Consider the following 22,822-nt stretch of genomic DNA (forward strand, 5'->3'; position numbering starts at 1 on the left):
CGACAGTGCTACCCACCAAGCCACTGTGTCGCAATATAATACAGTGGGGCCAAAAAGTATTTAGTCAGCCACTGATTGTGCAAGTTCTCCTACTTAGAAAGATGAGAGAGGTGTGTAATTTTCATCATAGGTACACTTCAACTATGAGAGACAAAATGAGAAAAGAAAATACAGGAAATCACATTGTAGGATTTTTAAAGAATTTATTTGTAAATTATGGTGGAAAATAAGTATTTGGTCAATAACAAAAGTTCAACTCAATACTTTGTAACATAACCTTTGTTGGCAATGACAGAGGTCAAACGTTTCTTGTAAGTCTTCACCAGGTTTGCACACATTGTAGCTGGTATTTTGGCCCATTCCTCCATGCAGATCTCCTCTAGAGCAGTGATGTTTTGGGGCTGTCGCTGGACAACACGGACTTTAAACTCCCTCCACAAATTTTCTATGGGGTTGAGGTCTGGAGACTGGCTAGGCCACTCCAGGACCTTGAAATGCTTTTTACGGAGCCACTCCTTTGTTGCCCGAGCGGTGTGTTTGGGATCATTGTCATGCTGATAGACCCAGCCACGTTCCATCTTCAATTATCTCACTGATGGAAGGAGGTTTTGGCTTAAAATCTCACGATACATGGCCCCGTGCATTCTTCCCTTAACACGGATCAGTCGTCCTGTCCCCTTTGCAGAAAACAGCCCCAAAGCGTGTTGTTTCCACCCCCATGCTTCACAGTAGGTATGGTGTTATTGGGATGCAACTCAGCATTCTTCTTCCTCCAAACACGACGAGTTGAGTTTTTACCAAAAAGTTCCATTTTGGTTTCATCTGACCACATGATATTCTCCCAATCTTCTTCTGGATCATCCATAAGCTCTCTGGCAAACTTCAGACGGGCCTGGACATGTACTGGCTTAAGCAGGGGGACACGCCTGGCACTGCAGGGTTTGAGTCCCTCTCGGCGTAGTGTGTTACTGATGGTAATCTTTGTTACTTTGGTCCCAGCTCTCTGCAGGTCATTCATCAGGTCCCTCCGTGTAGTTCTGGGATTTTTGCTCACCGTTCTCATGATCATTTTGACCCCACGGGATGAGATCTTGCGTGGGGCCCCAGATCGAGGAAGATTATCAATGGTCTTGTATGTCTTCCATTTTCTTACAATTGCTCCCACAGTTGATTTATTCACACCAACCTGCTTGCCTATTGTAGATTCACTCTTCCCAGCCTGGTGCAGGTCTACAATTTTCTTCCTGGTGTCCTTCGACAGCTCTTTGGTCTTGGCCATGGTTGAGTTTGGAGTCTGACTGTTTGAGGCTGTGGACAGGTGTCTTTTATACAGATAACGAGGTCAAACAGGTGCCATTAATACAGGTAACGAGTGGAGGACAGAAGAGCTTCTTAAAGAAGAAGTTACAGGTCTGTGAGAGCCAGAAATCTTGCTTGTTTGTGGGTGACCAAATACTTATTTTCCACCATAATTTACAAATAAATTCTTTAAAAATCCATTTTTTTTCTCATTTTGTCTCTCATAGTTGAAGTGTACCTATGATGAAAATTACAGACCTCTCTCATCTTTCTAAGTAGGAGAACTTGCACAATCAGTGGGTGACTAAATACTTTTTGCCCCCACTGTACATAGTGGATAATACATTTACAATCTCATAATGAAATGGCAGCCCATTCAGATTAAAAAAACAACTATTTTATCCTAACAACTTATTTATTCAAATAATAATTAGATTTTAATCAAATGAAAGATTAATATTCCCATACAAGACCATTTTATGAACAATGGTATTCCTGCGGTCTCACACTGCAGTGCATCACGTAAATAGAATGTTTGTTTATGTCCTACAGATCACTCTCAGGCCGCATCGTGGGTGGCGTCTGGTGGTTCTTCACCCTCATCATCATTTCGTCATACACAGCAAACCTGGCAGCCTTTCTCACTGTGGAAAGGATGGTGTCACCCATCGAGAGTGCTGAAGACCTGGCCAAGCAGACTGAAATAGCTTACGGTACACTCGATGCTGGCTCCACCAAAGAGTTCTTCAGGGTAAGTGAGTACTTTTTCAAAAAGATGTTGCAACTCAAAAATTAAATATGATTTATTTTTCCTAAACTGCACCTCAATATCATTATACTTTATAGCATTATAAAATTTGTACCAAATATTATGTGTGCATAGTGTAAGTATAGCAAGTGAAACCTTCTGTTCAGTCTATTAAATTAATAGAAGCTCCCTGCTTTTACACATATATACTGTATATATTATACAGTGCCTTGCAAAAGTATTCAGCCCCCTTGAACTTTTCAACCTTTTGCCACATTTCAGGCTTTAAACATAAAGATCTGAAATTGTAATTTTTTGTGAAGAATCAACAACAAGTGCGACACAATTGTGAAGTGGAACGAAATTTATTGGATATTTTAAACTTTTTTTAGAAATAAAAACCTGAAAAGTGGGGCGTGCAATATTATTCAGCCCCTTTACTTTCAGTGCAGCAAACTCACTCCAGAAGTTCAGTGAGGATCTCTGAATGATCCAATGTTGACCTAAATGACTGATGGTGATAAATAGAATCCACCTGTGTGTAATCAAGTCTCCGTATAAATGCACCTGCTCTGTGATAGTCTCAGAGTTCTGTTTAAAGCGCAGAGAGCATCATGAAGACCAAGAAACACACCAGGCAGGTCCGAGATACAGTTGTGGAGAAGTTTAAAGCCAAATTTGGATACAAAAAGATTTCCCAAGCTTTAAACATCTCAAGGAGCACTGTGCAAGCGATCATATTGAAATGAAGGGAGTATCAGACCACTGCAAATCTACCAAGACCCGGCCGTCCCTCTAAACTTTCAGCTCAAACAAGGAGAAGACTGATCAGAGATGCAGCCAAGAGGCCCATGATCACTCTGAATGAACTGCAGAGATCTACAGCTGAGGTGGGAGAATCTGTCCATAGGACAACAATCAGTCGTACACTGCACAAATCTGGCCTTTATGGAAGAGTGGCAAGAAGAAAGCCATTTCTCAAAGATATCTATAAAAAGTCACCTGGGAGACACACCAAGCATGTGGAAGAAGGTGCTCTGGTCAGATGAAACCAAAATCGAACTTTTTGGCCACAATGCAAAACGTTATGTTTGGCATAAAAGCAACACAGCTCATCACCCTGAACACACCATCCCCACTGTCAAACATGGTGGTGGCAGCATCATGGTTTGGGCCTGCTTTTCTTCAGCAGGGACAGGGAAGATGGTTAAAATTGATGGGAAGATGGATGGAGCCAAATACAGGACCATTCTGGAAGAAAACCTGTTGCAGTCTGCAAAAGACCTGAGACTGGGACGGTGATTTATCTTCCAACAAGACAATGATCCAAAACATAAAGCAAAATCTACAATGGAATGGTTCACAAATAAACGTATCCAGGTGTTAAAATGGCCAAGTCAAAGTCCAGACCTGAATCCCATCGAGAATCTGTGGAAAGAGCTGAAAACTGCTGTTCACAAACGCTCTCCATCCAACCTTTCTGAGCTCGAACTGTTTTGCAAGGAAGAATGGGCAAAAATTTCTGTCTCTCGATGTGCAAAACTGATAGAGACATACCCCAAGCGACTTGCAGCTGTAATCGCAGCAAAAGGTGGCGCTACAAAGTATTAACGCAAGGGGGCTGAATAATATTGCACGCCCCATTTTTCAGTTTTTTATTTCTAAAAAAAGTTTAAAATATCCAATAAATTTCGTTCCACTTCACGATTGTGTCCCACTTGTTGTTGATTCTTCACAAAAAATTACAATTTCATATATTTATGTTTAAAGCCTGAAATGTGGCAAAAGGTTGAAAAGTTCAAGGGGGCTGAATACTTTTGCAAGGCACTGTATATTAAAATACAACCCCAAATCATAAAAAGTTGGGACAGCATGGAAAATGCAATAAAATAAAAATGCAGTGTTCCTTACATTTACTTTGACTTTTAGTTGATCGCAGACAGTTTGAACCCAAGATATTTCATGTTTTATCTGCTCAACTTCATTTCATTTATTAATACACATCCATTCCTGCATTTCACATGCCTGCAACACATTCCAAAAAAAGTTGGGACAGGGGCAATTTAGGGCTAGTTATGAGGTGAAAAAACTAAATAATGATGTGATTCCAAACAGGTGATTGTAATCATGGTTTGGTACAAAAGTCTTTGATGAGCAAAGATGATCAGAGGATCTCCAGTTTGTCAACAAATGTGTGAGAAAATTATTAAAATGTTTAAAAACAATGTACCTCAAAGAAAGATTAAAAGGGATTTGCATATTTCTCCCTCTAAAGTGCATAATATCATTAAACGATTCAAGGAATCAGGAGGAATTTCAGTGCGTAAAGGCCAAGGGTGCAAGCTTAAGCTGAACACCTGTGATCTTCAATCCCTCAGACGACACTGCATCAAGAACCACCACTCACCAATAGCTGATATAACTACATGGGTGAGGGATTACTTTAGCAAACCTTTGTCAAGCACTACAATACAGAGTTACATGCACAAATGCCACTTAAAACTTTACTGGGCAAAAAAGAAGCCTTGTGTTAACCATGTCCAGAAGCAGCGTTGACTTCTCTAGGCTCAGAGGCATCTACGATGGACCATCACAGAGTGGAAAAGTGTATTGTGGTCAGATGAATCAGCATTCCAGGTCTTTTTTTGGAAAAAATGGACGCCGTGTGCTCCGGACGAAAGACGAAAGGACCATTCAGCAACAAGTCCAAAAGCCAGGGTCTGTCATGGTATGGGACTGTGTCAGTGCCCTTGGCAAAGATCATTTACACTTCTGTGATGGCAGCATTAATGCAGAAAAGTACATTGAGATCTTAGAGCAACATATGCTACCTTCATAACTTCATCTTTTCCTGGGATGTGCACGCATTTTTCAACAAGACAAAACTACATGCTGCACACATTACAAAGGCATAGCTGCGAAAGAAGAGGGTACAGGTACTGGACTGGCCTGCCTGCTGTCCTGACCTGTTCCCAATAGAGAATGTGTGCACATCTTAAGACGTGTTTGCAGGAAGAATGGGACAAAATAAAAGCTGAAACATTAAATCACTTGGTCTCCTCGGTGCCAAAACGACTTTTAAGTGTGGTGAATGGCAACATTACAAAGTGGTAAATGCTTTACTGTCCCAACTTTTTTTTTAAATGTGTTGCAGGCCTGAAATGCAGGAATGGATGTTTATTAATAAATGAAATGAAATTGAACAGATAAAACATAAAATATCTCAGGTTCATCCTGTCTGCAATGAAATGTCTGATTTAGGGTTGTAGATTAAAATGTTTATAAATAAATACATAAAACAAAAAACATTTACACATAGATTCAGATTTTTTTTTCTTTAAATTGACTCTATGATTGTTAACAATCAGACCTGGGCAGTAATTAAAAGGCGTATTAAATGCTACATTTAACACAAAAACACTTTTACAGGTCAATTAGTCAAATTTATTTGTATAGCACTTTTTACAATATACATTGTCAAAGCAAAGCAACCTTACAGAACCCTCTGCTGAGCAAGCCAAGGGCGACAGTGACAAGGAAATACTCCCTTAAATTGCAGGAGACCTTGAGAGGGCCCAGACCCATCTCCTTAATTGAGAACACAATTATTTTCTGTGACAGGAGTCCCTTTTGGCTCCAGGAAAAATTGTGTATGCAGTTGTAAATCTGACTAGACCTCATATAAACCCACCGTTTAAGAATCTTATAACATCATGGTGTTCCTTTACTCACAGAGATCGAAAATTGCCGTGTTCGAAAAGATGTGGTCCTACATGAAGTCAGCCGACCCATCAGTGTTTGTGAAGACCACAGACGAAGGGGTGATCAGAGTTCGGAAATCCAAAGGGAAATACGCTTACCTGCTGGAGTCCACCATGAATGAGTATATAGAACAGCGCAAACCCTGTGACACCATGAAAGTGGGCGGCAATTTGGACTCCAAAGGTTACGGTGTAGCTACACCGAAAGGATCGCCGCTCAGGTAATGCACTAGGACACCTTGTGACTTGGATGAACATTGTGGAGTGTTATAGTAGGAAGACAACAAGACATTGATCAGTTATGAAAGTAAATTAACATGGTGTGCAGATAGGAATAGATGCTTTATATTGTATTAATAAAAATACTACCGACAATGCTAAGTTCACACTACATGACTTCCAAAGTGTTCAGATCGCTGTACAGTTCACACTACACAACTTGAACTCTTGTAATCAGGAGTTTTTTAAGTCATTGTGGTTTTTACACTACATTGATCGGCGGCAGGGGGTCACACCACACCATCTGTCACCAAGACGAGTCTGTCTGGTTTTCCAAACTTTGTTTTGTCACGAAAACACACGATAAGTGACAAGGGGTATAACAATATGCAGAAAAAAGCAAAGAGGAAAAAGAAAAGAATCTGGGTTAAGGATTGGATTGGGCTACATGACCAGCAGGGATTGTCTGTTCTGCAGATGCAATGTAGGTATTATTGTTTGGGATGGACAATAAGGTCACAAATACTGTAAAGCTTGTGTGTATGCTGATGTATTCTGATAGAAACTATATTTTGCTGTAGGCAGGCTTGTTGACATTTACAACCCCTCCCCCAGGTTTCCCCTTGCTTCATATCTTGCGTTCTCATTGACTGCAGCTTAACATAGCACTCACTGCCAATTACAACCTGATCGCAACACTTTTCTCACTACAGGATTGGAAGTCGCTAACTGGTGCAGATATTTAGCATGCTGGATATTTTTTTTTCAGTCTGCAAGCGCTTGGTGAGCCGCTCTGATCGAGTAGTCGAACAATTCACACATAGCAATTGAGAGGTGATTTTCAAGCCACGAGCGAATGCCTATTTGCCTCCGAGCCGGCACATCTAGCGGTGACCTGAATTGAATAACGTTATGAGCAGCTTTGTGGAGAACGACAGTATTGTCTGATTTTAAAATTGTTATAACTGTGGCGATGTGACATCATGCATCACGTGACGTTGGTAAGATGTTGGACGTAGTGTGTACGAGGTTGTGTGCATACTGCACACTTGCGTATTGAAGGAGCTTACTGCTTTACCAGCCAGGCAGTGCACAGTGTCTCAAATCTAGTTTGTACTGTTTAAGTGTGCGATTTCGGATGCAGCTTTGGTTTATATTCTACAATGCAGTTCTTGCTAACCGAGTAAATTAGATAAAATGGTTAATTAACCAAGGTTGTTATAATTAATTCACTCACTCACTTTCTTAACTGTTTATCCAATTAAGGTCGCGGGGGAGGGGGTGCTGGAGCCTGTCCCAGCTTTTCAATGGGCACAAGACACACAGTAACACCTTGGACAGGGCGCCAGTCCATCGCAGGGCAGACACACACACACACACACACACATACACACACCCATTCACCTATAGGGCAATTCAGTGTCTCCAATTAACCTGACTGCATGTTTTTGGACTGTGGGAGGAAACCAGAGACGGTGTGAACATGCGAACTCCGCTCAGAAAGGACCTGGACCGCACCGCCTGGGGATCGAACCCAGGACCTTCTTGCTATGAGGTGACAGTGCTACCCACTGAACCACCATGCCACCCCCTTTTAATTAATTATATTAATTAATTTTATTAGATTTTTTTCAGGGTTGTGGCAGGCCCGGTTTTCCCCAGGAAACATTGTTTGCAAGGTAGGAACACCCTGGGCAATCCATCGCAGGGCTCGCCCATACACCCAGCCAGTTCCTGTCTGTGTAGGCACCCTGCCCAGGCCAGAATAATAGACCGGTTTACTCCAGTTTACTGTCTACTACATAGGCATAGGCATAGCCAATTACCTTATCACACCACTATATATACGTTTTAATTTGATTTTTAATTTATACTTCAATACCCTTTTTAGCAACTCTAACACTAGGGTCATAGATTTTGTACCTGTGCAAGACATGGGATTCTATATCTGGTGCCAAGAGGGCTTAGAAGAGCAATTCCGTGCTGCTAAAATAAGTTCAGTAACCTCTACCTACCTCTAATAAGATAGGCTCCTTGGAGAAATGACCTTCTAGCTATTGTAGTGCCATTTTTGGGTCACCGTATAGAAAGATGAGTATAGGGTGAGAGACACACAGCAGACATGGATTTAATTTCAGTACTCAGAAGGCACAGAGCTTTGCACATCTCTGCTTCTTTTAGCAGCCATATGGCAAAATTATGGATTGCTTGACACATATTCAATGAACTTCATTGGCTAAGCAATCATTTTTCTTGATTTGTCTGTATTTTGCACTTGTGTTTTTAGTGATCTTCTAGCATCCTTAAGGGCGCTATCCGAGTCACAATAAGAGCTACTTATTGATCATGTGATCACCCATTGTGCACTATGTAAGATAGATTTTAACTCTCTTGACCTGAATCCATGTTTTTTAAATATACTGTACACTGATCAGCCATAACATTAAAACCACCTCCTTGTTTCTACACACACTGTCACACATTTTCTAGCTCCACTTACCATATAGGAGCACTTTGTAGTTCTACAATCACTGACTGTAGTCCATCTTTTTCTCTGCATGCTTTGTTAGCCCACTTTCATGCTGTTCTTCAATGGTCAGGACTCTTCCGGGACCACTACAGAGCAGGTATTATTTGGGTGTTGGATCATTCTTAGCACTGCAGTGACAATGACATGGTGGTGGTGTGTTAGTGTGTGTTGTGCTGGTATGAATGGATCAGACACAGCAGCACTGATGGAGTTATTAAATACCTCACTGTCACTGCTGGACTGAGAATAGTCCACCAACCAAAAATATCCAGCCAACAGCGCCCCCCTGGGCAGCATCCTGTGACCACTGATGAAGGTCTAGAAGATGACCAACTCAAACAGCAGCAATAGATGAGCGATCGTCTATTACTTTACATCTACAGGGTGGACCAGCTAGGTAGGAGTGTCTAATAGAGTGGACAGTGAGTGGACACGGTATTTAAAAACCTCAGCAGTGCTGCTGTGTCTGATCCACTCATACCAGCACAACACACACTAACACACCACCACCATGTCAGTGTCACTGCAGTGCTAAGAATTATCCACCACCTAAATAATAACTGCTCTGTGGGGGTCCTGACCATTGAAGAACCGGGTGAAAGCAGGCTAAAAAAAGAAGTATGTAGAGAAACAGATGGACTACAGTCAGTAATTGTAGAACTACAAAGTGCTGCTATATGGTAAGTGGAGCTGATTAAATGGACAGTGAGTGTAGAAACAAGGAGGTGGTTTTAATGTTATGGCTGATCAGTGTATGTTATGAAAAATAGACAAAGATGAAAAAAATATTAGTGGCTTTTAATCTCAGTGCTGAAATCAAGAAATCAAGTGCTGCTATGTTGCCAATTGTTTTCAATCCACCCCTGTTTAACAGTAAAAGTTCTCCAACTCAAGACCTAGTCATCTCTCTTTCTCTCTTAATAACTGCCAGATCAAACCATCTGATGTACAAAACCTCAGTGTTGTCCTGGATAACCTATCATGCTGGTTCCTCCTCTAAAACATCAAGAAGATTCGGCAATTTCTCTCTATGGACGCCACTCAGATTCTTATACAATCACTTGTCATTTCACGGCTGGACTACTGCAACTCCCTCCTGGCAGGTGCTCCCATGTCCACTATTAAACCCCTGCAACTCATTCAAAATGCAGCTGTTCCCCTGGTATTCAATCAACCCAAAACACTGCACCATCACCCCACTGCTGTGTTCTCTTCACTGGCTTCCTGTAGCTGCCCACATTCAGTTTAAAACAAATGATGCTCGCCTACAAAGCCAAAAATGGACCAGCTCCAAACTACCTTAGAGAACTTATAAAACCCTGATCTGTACCACGCAAGCTCCGAGCCACTATTCTCACTAGTCTTGATCCTCCACCCAGAACACAAGAAAGACATTTGGAATGAAGACATTTTGAGTCTCAAAGAGTCTTCTATATCATTGTATTTAAAATGTATGTATGTATATACAATGGAACCTCGATTTAACAGACCTCCATATAACGGATTTCGGATTTAACGGACACAATCTGAAAAACCAAAAGTCAAGTCAAATGTATTTATATAGCACTTTTTACAATGGACATTGTCTCAAAGCAACTTTACAGACTCTAGGACCAACAGACCAAAAACCCCTATTGAGCAAGCCGAGGGCAACAGTGGCAAGGAAAAACTCCCTTAAATTACGGGAAGAAACCTTGAGAGGAACCAGACTCAGCAGGGACCCATCCTTCTTGGGTGGCCTGGAGGATATTTTAAATAAATAGGATTTACACAAATCATACAAACACAAAATTTAATTAAACTGAAAGTAATAACTAGCAAAAAAATAATTGGAGTTCTTTATTATTCAGTCCAGTCTGTGATAAAGTCCATTGTAAGTTCTGGATTTTTTTGTTGCAAACACGCCAGGTTCCCGTCACATCTAGAATGTCCGTTCTGATTGTTTAAAATTCCCACAAGAAGCGTGCCAATACCAGTAGTTCAGTAATTGTCCACTAGCCGGCACACACTTTTTTGTTTACATGAAAAAGAGGCTTTATTTTGCTGGGAGGCTTGCTTTGTTCTCTGTGTTTTATGCTAATTTTTTGCAAGTTCTAGTGCTTAGTTATGCACCAGCACTGCTCCAGTAGCCACCAGCAGTGCTTCAGACTCAGAGTAATATATACTAGTCCCCACTATACGATCTGCTCCACCACACAAGGGAAATGAAATTTCTCCAGTAGTACAGTACACCAATTTTATATTTATTACAGGTTTCACGTTACATATTTACATATCTATTCATGTTGTTCATTTTACTGTTTATCATGTGTGCATGTTTAGCACTTTTGTGAACCTCGCAGTTTTGGACAAATGCATTTTACGGACCAGCTCCCCCTTTTAGTTAGTTAAATCAATGTATGTATTTTCCTTTGTTCTAACAGGGTTGTAGCAGATTTGTATCCTTGGACTGTTGTTTACTTGAACTAGAGTGGGGAAATATGTAGTGTGTAAGTACTTCTGTAAGTCACTCTGGATAAGAGCATCTGCAAAATGCAGAAAATGTAAATGTAAAGTTAAAGGGTTTCATTTATGATTTATGCAAAACCACATCTTAAATTTTAGTACTCCTGGATGCATTTTTAGATTTACTGGTGTGCTTTTTATACAGTGCAGCTTTTAGGTCCAATGTAAATCTCACTGTTTTCATTTTTATGAACATACTGTATATGCCAGTTATTTTAGCACTCTGTATATTTACCTTGACTGTGATATACCCTTAATGAACAGCAGACACACACGGAAACAACATTTACTCTAGCATCTGTACAGAGAATTCTTTGCTGTGGTACAGGCTGCTTAACAGAACAATGTCTGACTTGCAAGAATAGAAATACTGCATGTATTTAGTTCCCCACACTTGCATAATAGTACTTTACACCTTACTGGGGGTAGCATGTTGGCTCAGTGGGTAGCACTATTGTACCTGTTTAGTAAAAGAGGCATTTGTAGAGTCAGGTACTTATGTTGGATGGTAAGACCTGGCTCACAATTGACATCCCTGTTCATCCCGTAGGTGTTCAGTAGGGCTGAGGTAAAGGTTCTGTGCAGCTCACTGGAGTTTCTTTCCGCCCATTGTTAAGAAGTTTAATCTTAATCTTAAGAAATAATGTCCGGCCTTGTTTCTACACTCACTGTCCATTTTATCAGCTCCACTTACCATATAGAAGCACTCTGTAGTTCTACAATTACTGACTGTAGTCCATCTATTTCTCTACATACCTTTTTAGCCTGCTTGCACCCTGTTTTTCAATGGCCAGGACCCCCACAAGACCACCACAGGGCAAGTATTATTTAGTGCAGTGACACTGACATGGTGGTGGTGTGTTAGTGTGTGTTGTGCTGGTATGAGAGGATCAGACACAGCAGCGCTGCTGGAGTCCTCTCTATTAGACACTCCTACCTAGTTGGTCTACCTTGTAGATGTAAAGTCAGAGACTATGGCTCATCTATTGCTGCTGTTTGAGTTGGTCATCTTTGAGACCTTCATCAATGGTCACAGGACGCTGCCCTCGGGGCGCTGTTGGCTGGATAGTTTTGGTTGGTGGACTATTCTCAGTCCAGCAGTGACACTGAGGTGTTTAAAAACTCCATCAGCGCTGCTGTGTCTTATTCACTCATACCAGCACAGCACACACTAACACACCACCACCATGTCAGAGTCACTGCAGTGCTGAGAATGATCCACCACCCAAATAATACCTGCTCTGTAGTGGTCCTGGGAGAGTCCTGACCGTTAAAGAACAGCATGAAAGGGGGCTAACAAAGCATGCAGAGAAACAGATGGACTACAGTTAGTAATTGTAGAACTACAAAATGGACATTGAGTGTAGAAACAAGGAGGTAGTTTTAATGTTATGGCTGCTCGGTGTACATTCTATGAACACAAATATCACAATAAAGTAAAAAAAACCTCAGACTGTCTAAAAATAAACTAAGGTATACAGAATGACATGTTTAATGAATGTTATGGTATCCATGCACAGAACATCTGTCAAAATATGCTAGAATACATATGAATATCTGCAGTTATATAACACTTTGAATTATTCTTTAGCAACAGCTATTACAATTTACTTATTCACAGCCAAGCTTTACCTCACCACTATTAATATTAATATTAGGTCAAAAATATTAGTAATTTGACCATGTGCGCGATTGAGATTCCAATCCAAAACAGTGGGTATTCATAAGTATAAGGAAGTTGCCCCACTTTGCAGCTATAAAAGCCTCCACTCCTTTGGGAGGTCTTTCCACAAGAATTTAAAGTGTGTCTGTAAAAATATGTGTCAACGTAGTGTGTGTGCCCCAGCACTGATATTGGACAGAAAGTAATACATTTAACATACATCTAACAGTAATACATTTAACATCAGTGACTAAACTTACAAATGCTTCTTTTTTTTTTTAGTAAATGGGCACAAATTCTCACAGATACACCTAAAAATCTTACCAGAAAAGTGTAGGCTGTTATGGCTTCACAGTATGCCAATGCTCATGGTTTTGTAATGGCATGTCCAACAAGCTAATGTTGTTAGTTAGTTGTCCATTTACTTTTTGCCATATACAGTGGTACCTTGAAACTGGACATAAATTGGTTCTGGGACTGGCGACGAGTTTTAAAGACGTAGAGTTCAAGATATTTTTTTCCCATAAGGATGTATGGGAAGCTGCTCAGATGGTAGCACACCAGAGTTGGGATTTTGAATACATCGTATCGAATCTCAGCTCTGCCATCCGGCTGGGCAGGGCGCCTACAAGAACAACGGTTGGCTGTTGTTCACAGGGTGGTGCAATTGCGACCTCTGCTGGCTGATTGATGGCGCCTGCGCAGAGCCGGGGAATAACGCTGATTAAGGTGTGGCTCTCCGTGCACAAGGCTGATCCGCATATGAACTCACCTCGTGCAGGTGAAAAGATGCAGTCGGCTACTGTGCATGTGTCGGAGGGGGCATGTGTCAGTTTGATCTCCTCAATCGGGGTGGGGGTCAGCACCAGTAGAGAGAAAGCATAACGCAATTGGGTAAAAATTGGACGCGCTAAAAAATGGGTAGGAAAAGGGAAAAATGCATAAAAAATAATTAAATAAAAAATAAAACCTATTTTAGTTCAGTTTGTATCTTTGGTGTTGAAGTAATTCTTTATGCGGTGAGGTCCTGTGATTATAATCAGCAAATTCCATCTTTTACCCTTGATATAAGAATTGTTCCCTAATATATTAGTTCTACATGCATTAACCTCTTGACTCAGCTGTAGATGATGACTGCTAATATTTCTTTTACAAAAATGGGCACTAACCACATACCTTATTGGTACCTTATTCTTTCAGAAACCGAGTAAACCTGGCAGTGTTGAAGCTGAACGAGCAGGGCCTGCTGGACAAATTGAAAAACAAATGGTGGTACGACAAGGGCGAGTGCGGCAGCGGTGGAGGTGATTCCAAGGTCAGCACCAATGTGATAAACACAGCGGGTAAAAAGCACCTGAGTGAAAGTGGTTAACCTGCAATCTGACTAAACACTTTTGCTGAAAGCTGTCCGAAATAGCTGGAGTCCTTGAATTCTTGATCTGGTGGGTCAAACGTTTTGGTTTAATTGACCTTTTTTTATTATGATGGATAAAACAGCAGAGTGTTTGCAGCCTGCAGGTTGCCCAGTGAGAAGTACATCTCTTACAGCAGGAAGCAGGAACTCAAAGCTTGATGGAGTACTAATGCACTGTCAGAATAAACGGTTCAATTATGTTTTCTTTCTGACTTAAGACCTGAGACAAATTAACGAGGGATGGTGAGGATGTGCAAACTTTACTCACCAGCAAACTGATTGTGGACCCTCAAGGTCAGGATCAAAACAGACCCAGAAAACAAAGTGTGCCAATGGTGGTCTTGGGCCACCATTAGCTTTGTTGCTTTAGCAAAGTTTTATTGACCACTTACCCTCTCTTAATTATTACTTGTCTCTCTCATAATTACTTGTCTTCTCTCCACTAATGGAAATCCTAAGCCGTTGTTTTAATACAATAAGTCACATCAACTTTGTGGATAAAATGTTCACTTGCTGCCTAATACTGTATATCCCACCCACTAACAGGTGCCGTGATGAAGAGATGATCAGTGTTATTCAATTCACCTGTCAGTGGTCATAATGTTATGCCTAGTTGGTGTATACACCATATGGCCAAAATTATGTGAACATACCTGACTAAATATTAAGTTTAGATTTTTAACATGATTTGAGTTTGATGTAGAGGAACTCCAATAATGACCCTTAATTCGCTTCAGCTGTGATGTGTTAAACACCAAACACGGTACAACCATGATGGAAACTAAGCATCTATTACAAAAGCTGAGAAAGGAGCTAATTTCACTGCACTAAACAGGCAATGGGTATAAGAAGATTTCTAAGACCTTGAAACTAGAAACACCATTAGGAGTATTGTCTGGAGGTTCCAAACTTATATCACAGCAGCAAACTTTGGGGAAAAGCCCAAAATTTCATCCAGAGGCCTTAACAATGAAGAAAAACCTCTGGGTTACTGCAAAAGACTTATAGACGACCTTATGAAGGCTGGGACAAATGCGTCAGTGGCATCTGTTATGACCCAGTCTATGGTAAAATGCTGTAACACTTAATTGTAAAGGAAATATTGCTTTAAATATTTACATTTACATTTTTAGCATTTGGCAGATGCTGGGTGGCCACATTCATAGTCACAAAAAGGAGGACATTACACCCCCAAAAGGAGGACGTCATACCAGAAACAGGGGGACATGATACTGCAACACAGAATGAAACCATAACCCATATAACAGAGTTTTTGACCAATTTAAGCAAGAATTCTATAACAAATTACTGTTTTACTCACCAAATGTTGTGTCTACTTTTGATATATTTGGCATTTTCACAGCGTTCCTGAGCATGAGAGCTGACTAATTGATTCAGGTAGAGGTGTATGCAGAACAGAGCGAGCGGGCGAAATTCAACCACCCAATCACAGACTAGCATTTAGAGGGCGGACTTTCTGCGAATCGTGGCTCGCCCACCACTGGCCAATTGCAGAAGGTCCGCCCACAATAGGTAGCACTATAAGCAGTCAAATGAGGCTGTTAAACCAATGAAATACAAAGCATTTGTTTTGACATGTACCTGAGCCAATGACATATAATATTGATCAAAAATGTAACCAGTTCACTCCAAAAGAAGGATTTTTAAGTGTCCGTCCTAGCGTTGCATGGGCGGAGGACTGGCAGCTGATAAACCGGACTATCCGACCTAAAGCCGGACGGCTGGCCACCCTACACCAGAGTCAATGTCAGTCTGAACTGAAGCTGCCAAATAGATGACGATTCTCCACTCTTGAAGCATAAGCTCCTCCTCTTCTCCAGGATCCGCCGTGATGATTGGCGATTGATTTGCTGTCCTCCGGTCGAGCCTCCTGGCGGAACAGTGATCCATTGGGAATTTTTTTCTGGAAAGAGATGACAGCACCAAACTTTACCAGGCAGTGTAGCACATCCATTAAATAATTACTTAACAAACATGGACATCATAGCTGACTCCACATGATGATTTTGTTGAATCATCACTTGCATTTCTGTTTGTGATTTACTGCATTAGATATGAATTTGTTGAGTTTTTTTCTTAATTGAACCAAATGTACACATAAGTGTTTAGTACCTGTCTTGGCTGTATCTGACCTAAATCCTTTTCCTCCTATAGGATAAGACGAGTGCTTTAAGCCTCAGTAACGTGGCTGGAGTTTTTTACATCCTGATTGGAGGCCTGGGTCTTGCTATGCTGGTGGCGCTGGTGGAGTTCTGTTACAAGTCGAGGACCGAGTCTCACAGGATGAAGGTGGCTGATCAATCTGCTTTAGAGGGCACTTACACCGAACTGCACAGTTACTGCATGTACAGTGGTCAAACGGCTTAAAGTTGAATTGTTTTAGAGTAGCAGCCATGAGACATCTTTCTCTTACTTCTTTCTGGGTTGCCATCTCCACCACAGTCCTGAAGTTTTCCAGGCTGTACGTTATGTTAATGCGTTTACATCGGCCTGTTTTCACTGCCAAAGTGAAATGTAAAAGAGCAGACGCAGCGCTGCCATGTTTTTCACTGCCTTTGCAAATGAAGTCTTTCTGTCTAGACTAATGATTATTTAAAAAGACAGCTGTACTGCTTCCCCATAAATCACTCATGGCTAAATATGGCAACCACTCAGAAATGTACTAAATGTATCGTCTGCCTTATTAGTAATCTGCAAGATATGCACTGAAATCATTTAAGCTCTAATTTAAACTCCAGTTGCGTATAGTTAAAGTGCCTCTGAATTATGAATTATGATTGTAAATGATTAAAACCTTCATATATATTATCATATATACATATATGAACATATTAGCATATTACCATCATAACTTTGATGTCACTAATTTTAGCTTCTTTAAGCTAAAGCACATCAAATGTTCAAATTTCTGTAAAGTTATCATCAATAAGCAGCTGTTAGATACACTATATTGCCAAAAGTATTCACTCACCCATCCAAATCATTGAATTCAGGTGTTCCAATTACTTCCATGGCTACAAGTGTATAAAACCAAGCACCTAGGCATGCAGACTGCTTCTACAAACATTAGTGAAAGAATGGTTCGCTCTCAGGAGCTCAGTGAATTTCAGCGTGGTACTGTGATAGGATGCCACCTATGCAACAAGTCCAGTGGTGAAATGTCCTCACTACTAAATATTCCGCAGTCAACTGTCAGTGGTATTATAACAAAGTGGAAGCGATTGGGAACGACAGCAACTCAGCCATGAAGTGGTAGCCACGTGAAATGACAGAGCGGGGTCAGCGGATGCTGAGGCACATAGTGACCTCCAAACTTCATATGGCCTTCAGATTACCTCAAGAACAGTGTGTAGAGAGCTTCATGGGTTTCCATGGCCGAGCAGCTGCATCCAAGCCTTACATCACCAAGCACAATGCAAAGCGTTGGATGCAGTGGTGTAAAGCACGCTGCCACTGGATTCTAGAGCAGTGGAGACGTGTTCTCTGGAGTGACGAATCACACTTCTCCATCTGGCAATTCGATGGACGAGTCTGGGTTTGGCGGTTGCCAGGAGAACGGTACTTCTCTAATCATATCCACTTACCGATTGCATTTCGCTTGCTCTCTAATGTTGCTGACTTCCATTCCTGACCGAGTAGAGCAGTGGATACTAGTATTCAGTCTCCTGTATTGAGAGTCTTGCACTGATCCCCATTATCCCCCGTCTGTGTGCAGGGGCTATCATATAGGCATATAGACATGTCTTACCTCTACGCCACCTGAGCGCCCACAACATTGATTTTATTACTTGACAGTGTGTGCGTGCATGTGTGTGTGTGTGTGTGTGTATGAGTGTTTGTAATGTTTGCAGCCCTGTTGAAGATGAATTTAAATAATCTTGGCAGCACTGATTACACAATGACCTATTTGATATTTATTGAGTTAATTATCAGCACCTCTAATCACTGAGTATCAAAAAATAAATTCATGCTGAATCATTTACTTTACATTCATTAGATTTAGACCAAGACCAGTTCAGAGGCACTTTAATTCTTTAGTGATCAATAGTTATTAAATAATAAACTTTTAAACATTCCTCAGCACTTTATTTCCTGCATGTCACCAGACTCACCTACAAATCCATTTTGTTTCCTATGATCAATAACACTGTGACAGTCAGTTACCCAAAACAACCCCATAACTGAGTTAAACAGGATTTATACACTCGTATTACACTATAATAGATCAGACTTAAATGGATTTTGCTTCTTTAATTCGATTAACAGGATTCACATTTCATGTCCATCATAGATTAAACATTATGAAGGTGTCTGCAACTCTCTGATGAATGCAAATTAATCTTCATCAGACATATAACTTCAAGCATAGTGCAATAAAGCCAGACTTATGCTTGATTATCATGGACTAACAGATAATAAGCCAAAAGCAACATTACTCACATTGCACTCGTGATTAGCAAATTAAGGAAATGCTTTACACCGAGCAACAGGGTTTTGGCATGCTGTCCTCTTATTAATATTGGTGCCAGTATATAGCTGGATTATATGAACATAAAAGGTTTTCAGAACCACTTTGTTTCACCAAGTAAGGAATTGTCTTGGTGAGAGGACACGTGTATACATGTAACAACAGCCCAGACAGCATAGAGGGAAAATGCAATACAACAAGAATGATGAAGAGCCATAAAGAGAAGATACAACCCCAAATCTGAAAATGTTGGAACAGTATGGAAAATGCAAATAAAATAAAAATGCAGTGTTCCTTACTTTACTTTGACTTTTATTTGATTGCAGACAGTTTGAACCCAAGATATTTCATGTTTTGTCTGCTCAACTTCATTTCATTTGTTAATATACCTCCATTCCTGCATTTCAGGCCTGCAACACATTCCAAAAAAAGTTAGAATGGGGGCAATGTAGGGCTAGTAATGAGGTGAAAAAATTTAATAATGATGTGATTTCAATCAGGTGATGTCAACAGGTGATTGTAATCATGGTTTGGTACAAAAGCAGCATCCAGGAAAAGCTAAGTCTTTGATGAGCAAAGATGATCAGAGGATCTCCAGTTGCATGAGAAAATTATTGAAAACAATGTACCTCAAAGAAAGATTGGAAAACATTTGCATATTTCTCCCTCTACAGTGCATAATATCATTAAACCATTCAAGGAATTGGGAGGAATTTCAGTGTGTAAAGGCCAATCAAGTGTGCATCAAAAACCACCACTCAACAATAGCTGATATAACCACATGGGCGAGGAATTACTTTGGCAAACCTTTGTCAAGCACTACAATTCAGAGTTACATGCACAAATGCCACTTAAGACTTTACTGTGCAAAAAAAGAGCCTTATGTTAACCATAGAAGCGGCGTCGACTTCTCTGGGCTCGGAGGCATCTAGGATGGACCATCGCACAGTGAAAACATCTTTTTTGGAAAAAATGGACGCTGTGTGCTCCGGACCAAAGATGAAAAGGACCATCCAGACTTATCAGCAACAAGTCCAAAAGCCAGGGTCTGTCATGGTATGGGGCTGTGTCAGTGCCCTTGGAAAATGTCATTTACACTTCTGTAATGGCAGCATTAATGCAGAAAAGTACATTGAGATCTTAGAGCAACATGTGCTGCCCTCAAGACTTCATCTTTTCCAGGGCCGTTCATGCATTTTTAACAAGACAATGCAAAACCACATCCTCCACACATTACAAAGGCATGGCTACGGAAGAAGAGGGTACGGGTACTGGACTGGCCTGCCTGCAGTCCTGACCTGTCCCCAGTAGAGAATGTGTGGAGAATTTTGTAACGAAAACGTGACAACGACGACTCCGTACTGTTGCACATCTTAAGACGTGTTTGCAGGAAGAATGAGACAAAATAAAAGCTGAAACACTAAATCACTTGGTCTCCTCTTTTAAGTGTGGTAAATGCTTTATAGTCCCAACTTTTTTTGGAATGTGTTGCAGACTCGAAATGCAGGAATGCAAAGTGAATGTAAGAAACTGTGTTTTTTAAAAATTTTTATTCTCTTTTTCCATGCTGTCCCAACTTTTTCTGATTTGGGGTTGTAGCTGGCTTATTTTTACGACTCCACATTTATACCTATCTTTGCCATGTTTTCATCCCAGCAATCCATCAACGATGCCATGCGCTGTTCCACGCTGACCCGGATGAGCGGCAACGGCAGCGGCGGGGAGAACGGCCGCGTCATCGCCCACGACTTCCCCAAAGCCGTGCAGACGTTACCATGCATGAGCCATACAGCAGCCATCGGCATGGGAGCATCGGGCATGTGACTGGACCGCACGGATACTGCCGGACACCTCGCCAGGGATGCACCTTTTTTTGCAGCGTACTGCCAAAATCCTTTCTTTGACTGCTTTTTTTACAGAATAAAACAATGTTTGGAAGAGTACAGAATACAGAGTGAGTGGAAGGTAAGTTGCAATAAAAAGCCGAGAGGACACTTGAAGTGTTACATGGAATAAAAAAAAAACACGCCAGTCTAAAAGAGCTGTTTACTTCTGTGTGTAACTGTGCAGTATTCTGCTTTCTATCACTGTTTTATGGTGTCGTCTCTTACCCCGAGATCACATAAAATGTGTGGTTCTTTTACAGAATATTACATGGCTCATATGTCGTAATGACTACTAAAGCGGAGAGCTGAATAAACAGTCTGTTGTATGGATCGAAGTAAAAAAAAGAGAAGCAAACAGTAGCCAGAAGTAGTGTACCTGTACAACATGGCTGATTTTTCTCCACTTTGCTTAGCCTAATACAAAAACATATCAATTTGTCAGTTTGTTGATAGTGTAAATACTACTGTAAATTTAAAACCTGGGAAAAGAAATGAGATGGGGGGGGGGGGGGTATTTTATTTGATGTTGATCAGTAGAGCATAGCACACTGAACTTGTTGATTATCTTGCTGTGTCTTGTTTTTTCTTCACCTCGACAACCTTGCATTGCTGCTACGCCTCATTTAAGGTGCCATACCTCATTTGTGCCAAGATTGACTCCTCGTCCGAGTCTTTTTATTTCTTGCACCAATTATTTAGAAGTCGCTGGCTGTGTTCAAAATGGCATACTGTGTGTATATGGTCAGAGTTTAGGACTGCCGCCTATAATTACAGACAAAGTCATTCTTAAACTTTGGGGGGAAACACTAACATTTTTTACTAATTCTCAAAGCTGATAATGTAGAGCAGGGGTTTTCAACCTGTGGGGAGCGTTCCCCCCGAGAAGGGGGCGCGAGTACCTGTCCGGGTGATTGGAGGCATGACATTATGAAATTTTCTCCCCTTTTTCTCCCTTTTAGCACGTCCAATTGCCCGATTGCGTCATGCTTCCTCTCCACCAATGCCGATCCCGGCTCTGACCGAGGAGATTGAAGCTAACCCACGTGGACACCCTCCGACACGTGGGCAGCAAGCCGCATGCATCTTATCACCCACACATTGACGAGTGTTGTGCCACCTAGCGTTGTGTACGGAGAGACACACCCTAAGAGCACTCCTTCCTCATCTCTGTGCAGGCGCCTCTAATCAGCCAGCAGAGGTCGTAATTGCACCAGTCTGATAGAGAGAGACCCATATCCGGCTTAGTCCCGCCCACCTGAACAACCGGCCAATTGTTGTTCATGTGGCCGCTCAGAGCTGAGATTTGATACGATGTATTCGAGATCCCAGCCTGGTTGCAGCGTGTGTTTTTACCGCTGCGCCACCTGAGCGGCAAAGTCATTCTTGAACTTTGGGACAGAAACTAGCATTTTTTTACTGATTCTCAAAGCATGTAGTGTAGAGAACAGTGTTTTGATAACCCTAGATGACAAAACTGATGAAAGCAACTCTCGTGGACTCATCTGACCACAACCCACTTCCTTCGTCTTTAAATCCATCTAGAATGAACTTAAAAACTTAAAAATTTGTATCATTTTGCATAGGATCAATTTTTTAAAAATCTTTTTTTATGCATAGGTTGGCCTATGTCCCCTTTTACTCACAATCTAGTCAGTTCCAGTTCCTGGTTGTGAATCTTCTGCCGCTTTCACAACCCTCAATCTGATCTGAGAGCTGGATTACCACACACCCTCTCTGACATGTATACCATCCGCAGCCGCTTCTTTTCACCAACCAGTGTTGGGTTCCCACACAGACCTGTATCGCACTAGGCTCCATGTGACTATCCCCCACTAGTGCAGGTGCCCAGACCAGCCATGAAAATTGCATATTGAAGCGGCAGTGGAACTAGACCCTGTCCGACTTTCCCTCTATCAAACCTGGCCAGCTGTGTTTGTGTGGACACCACTCCACAGCTGTAAACTAGTTGTTAGACTGCTGCACCACCAGAGTGCCTTATTCTGCATTTTTTAGATATAGCAGTGAACTGTGTGACAATGGTTTCCCAAGTACTCCTGAGCCAATGTAAATATATTCATCACAGCAGCTTGATATTTCTCATGAAATGCCAGCTGAGGGTTTAAAGGTCACGCATATTTAACAGTAGTTTCTGGCTATACCCGACATCGACTGAGAGTTCTCCATATTCCCTGATTATTTTTTTATAATATTATGTATGTTTAATGGTGAAAGATATGGTATAAATAATGGTATAATTAACTAATACTAATACTAGTTCTAATACTAGAATATAATTCTACACTGCACA

At 41.2% G+C, this 22,822-nt stretch overlaps 1 protein-coding gene across 1 annotated transcript in view; it reads left to right on the plus strand.

The window, feature by feature from the left end:
• Window positions 1–22,822, plus strand: part of gria1a (glutamate receptor, ionotropic, AMPA 1a) — a 162,394-nt gene that overhangs the window by 113,281 nt on the left and 26,291 nt on the right. The window contains exons 12-16 of the mRNA XM_063000558.1: window positions 1,852–2,050; window positions 5,782–6,029; window positions 13,926–14,040; window positions 16,315–16,449; window positions 20,285–20,593. Coding sequence (XP_062856628.1) covers window positions 1,852–2,050; window positions 5,782–6,029; window positions 13,926–14,040; window positions 16,315–16,449; window positions 20,285–20,452 — 865 coding nt within the window. The 3' untranslated portion in view covers window positions 20,453–20,593. The remainder of the gene's footprint in view (window positions 1–1,851; window positions 2,051–5,781; window positions 6,030–13,925; window positions 14,041–16,314; window positions 16,450–20,284; window positions 20,594–22,822) is intronic.

The sequence above is a fragment of the Trichomycterus rosablanca genome, chromosome 8 (genome assembly GCF_030014385.1).
Source record: "Trichomycterus rosablanca isolate fTriRos1 chromosome 8, fTriRos1.hap1, whole genome shotgun sequence".
Lineage (NCBI taxonomy): Eukaryota > Metazoa > Chordata > Actinopteri > Siluriformes > Trichomycteridae > Trichomycterus > Trichomycterus rosablanca.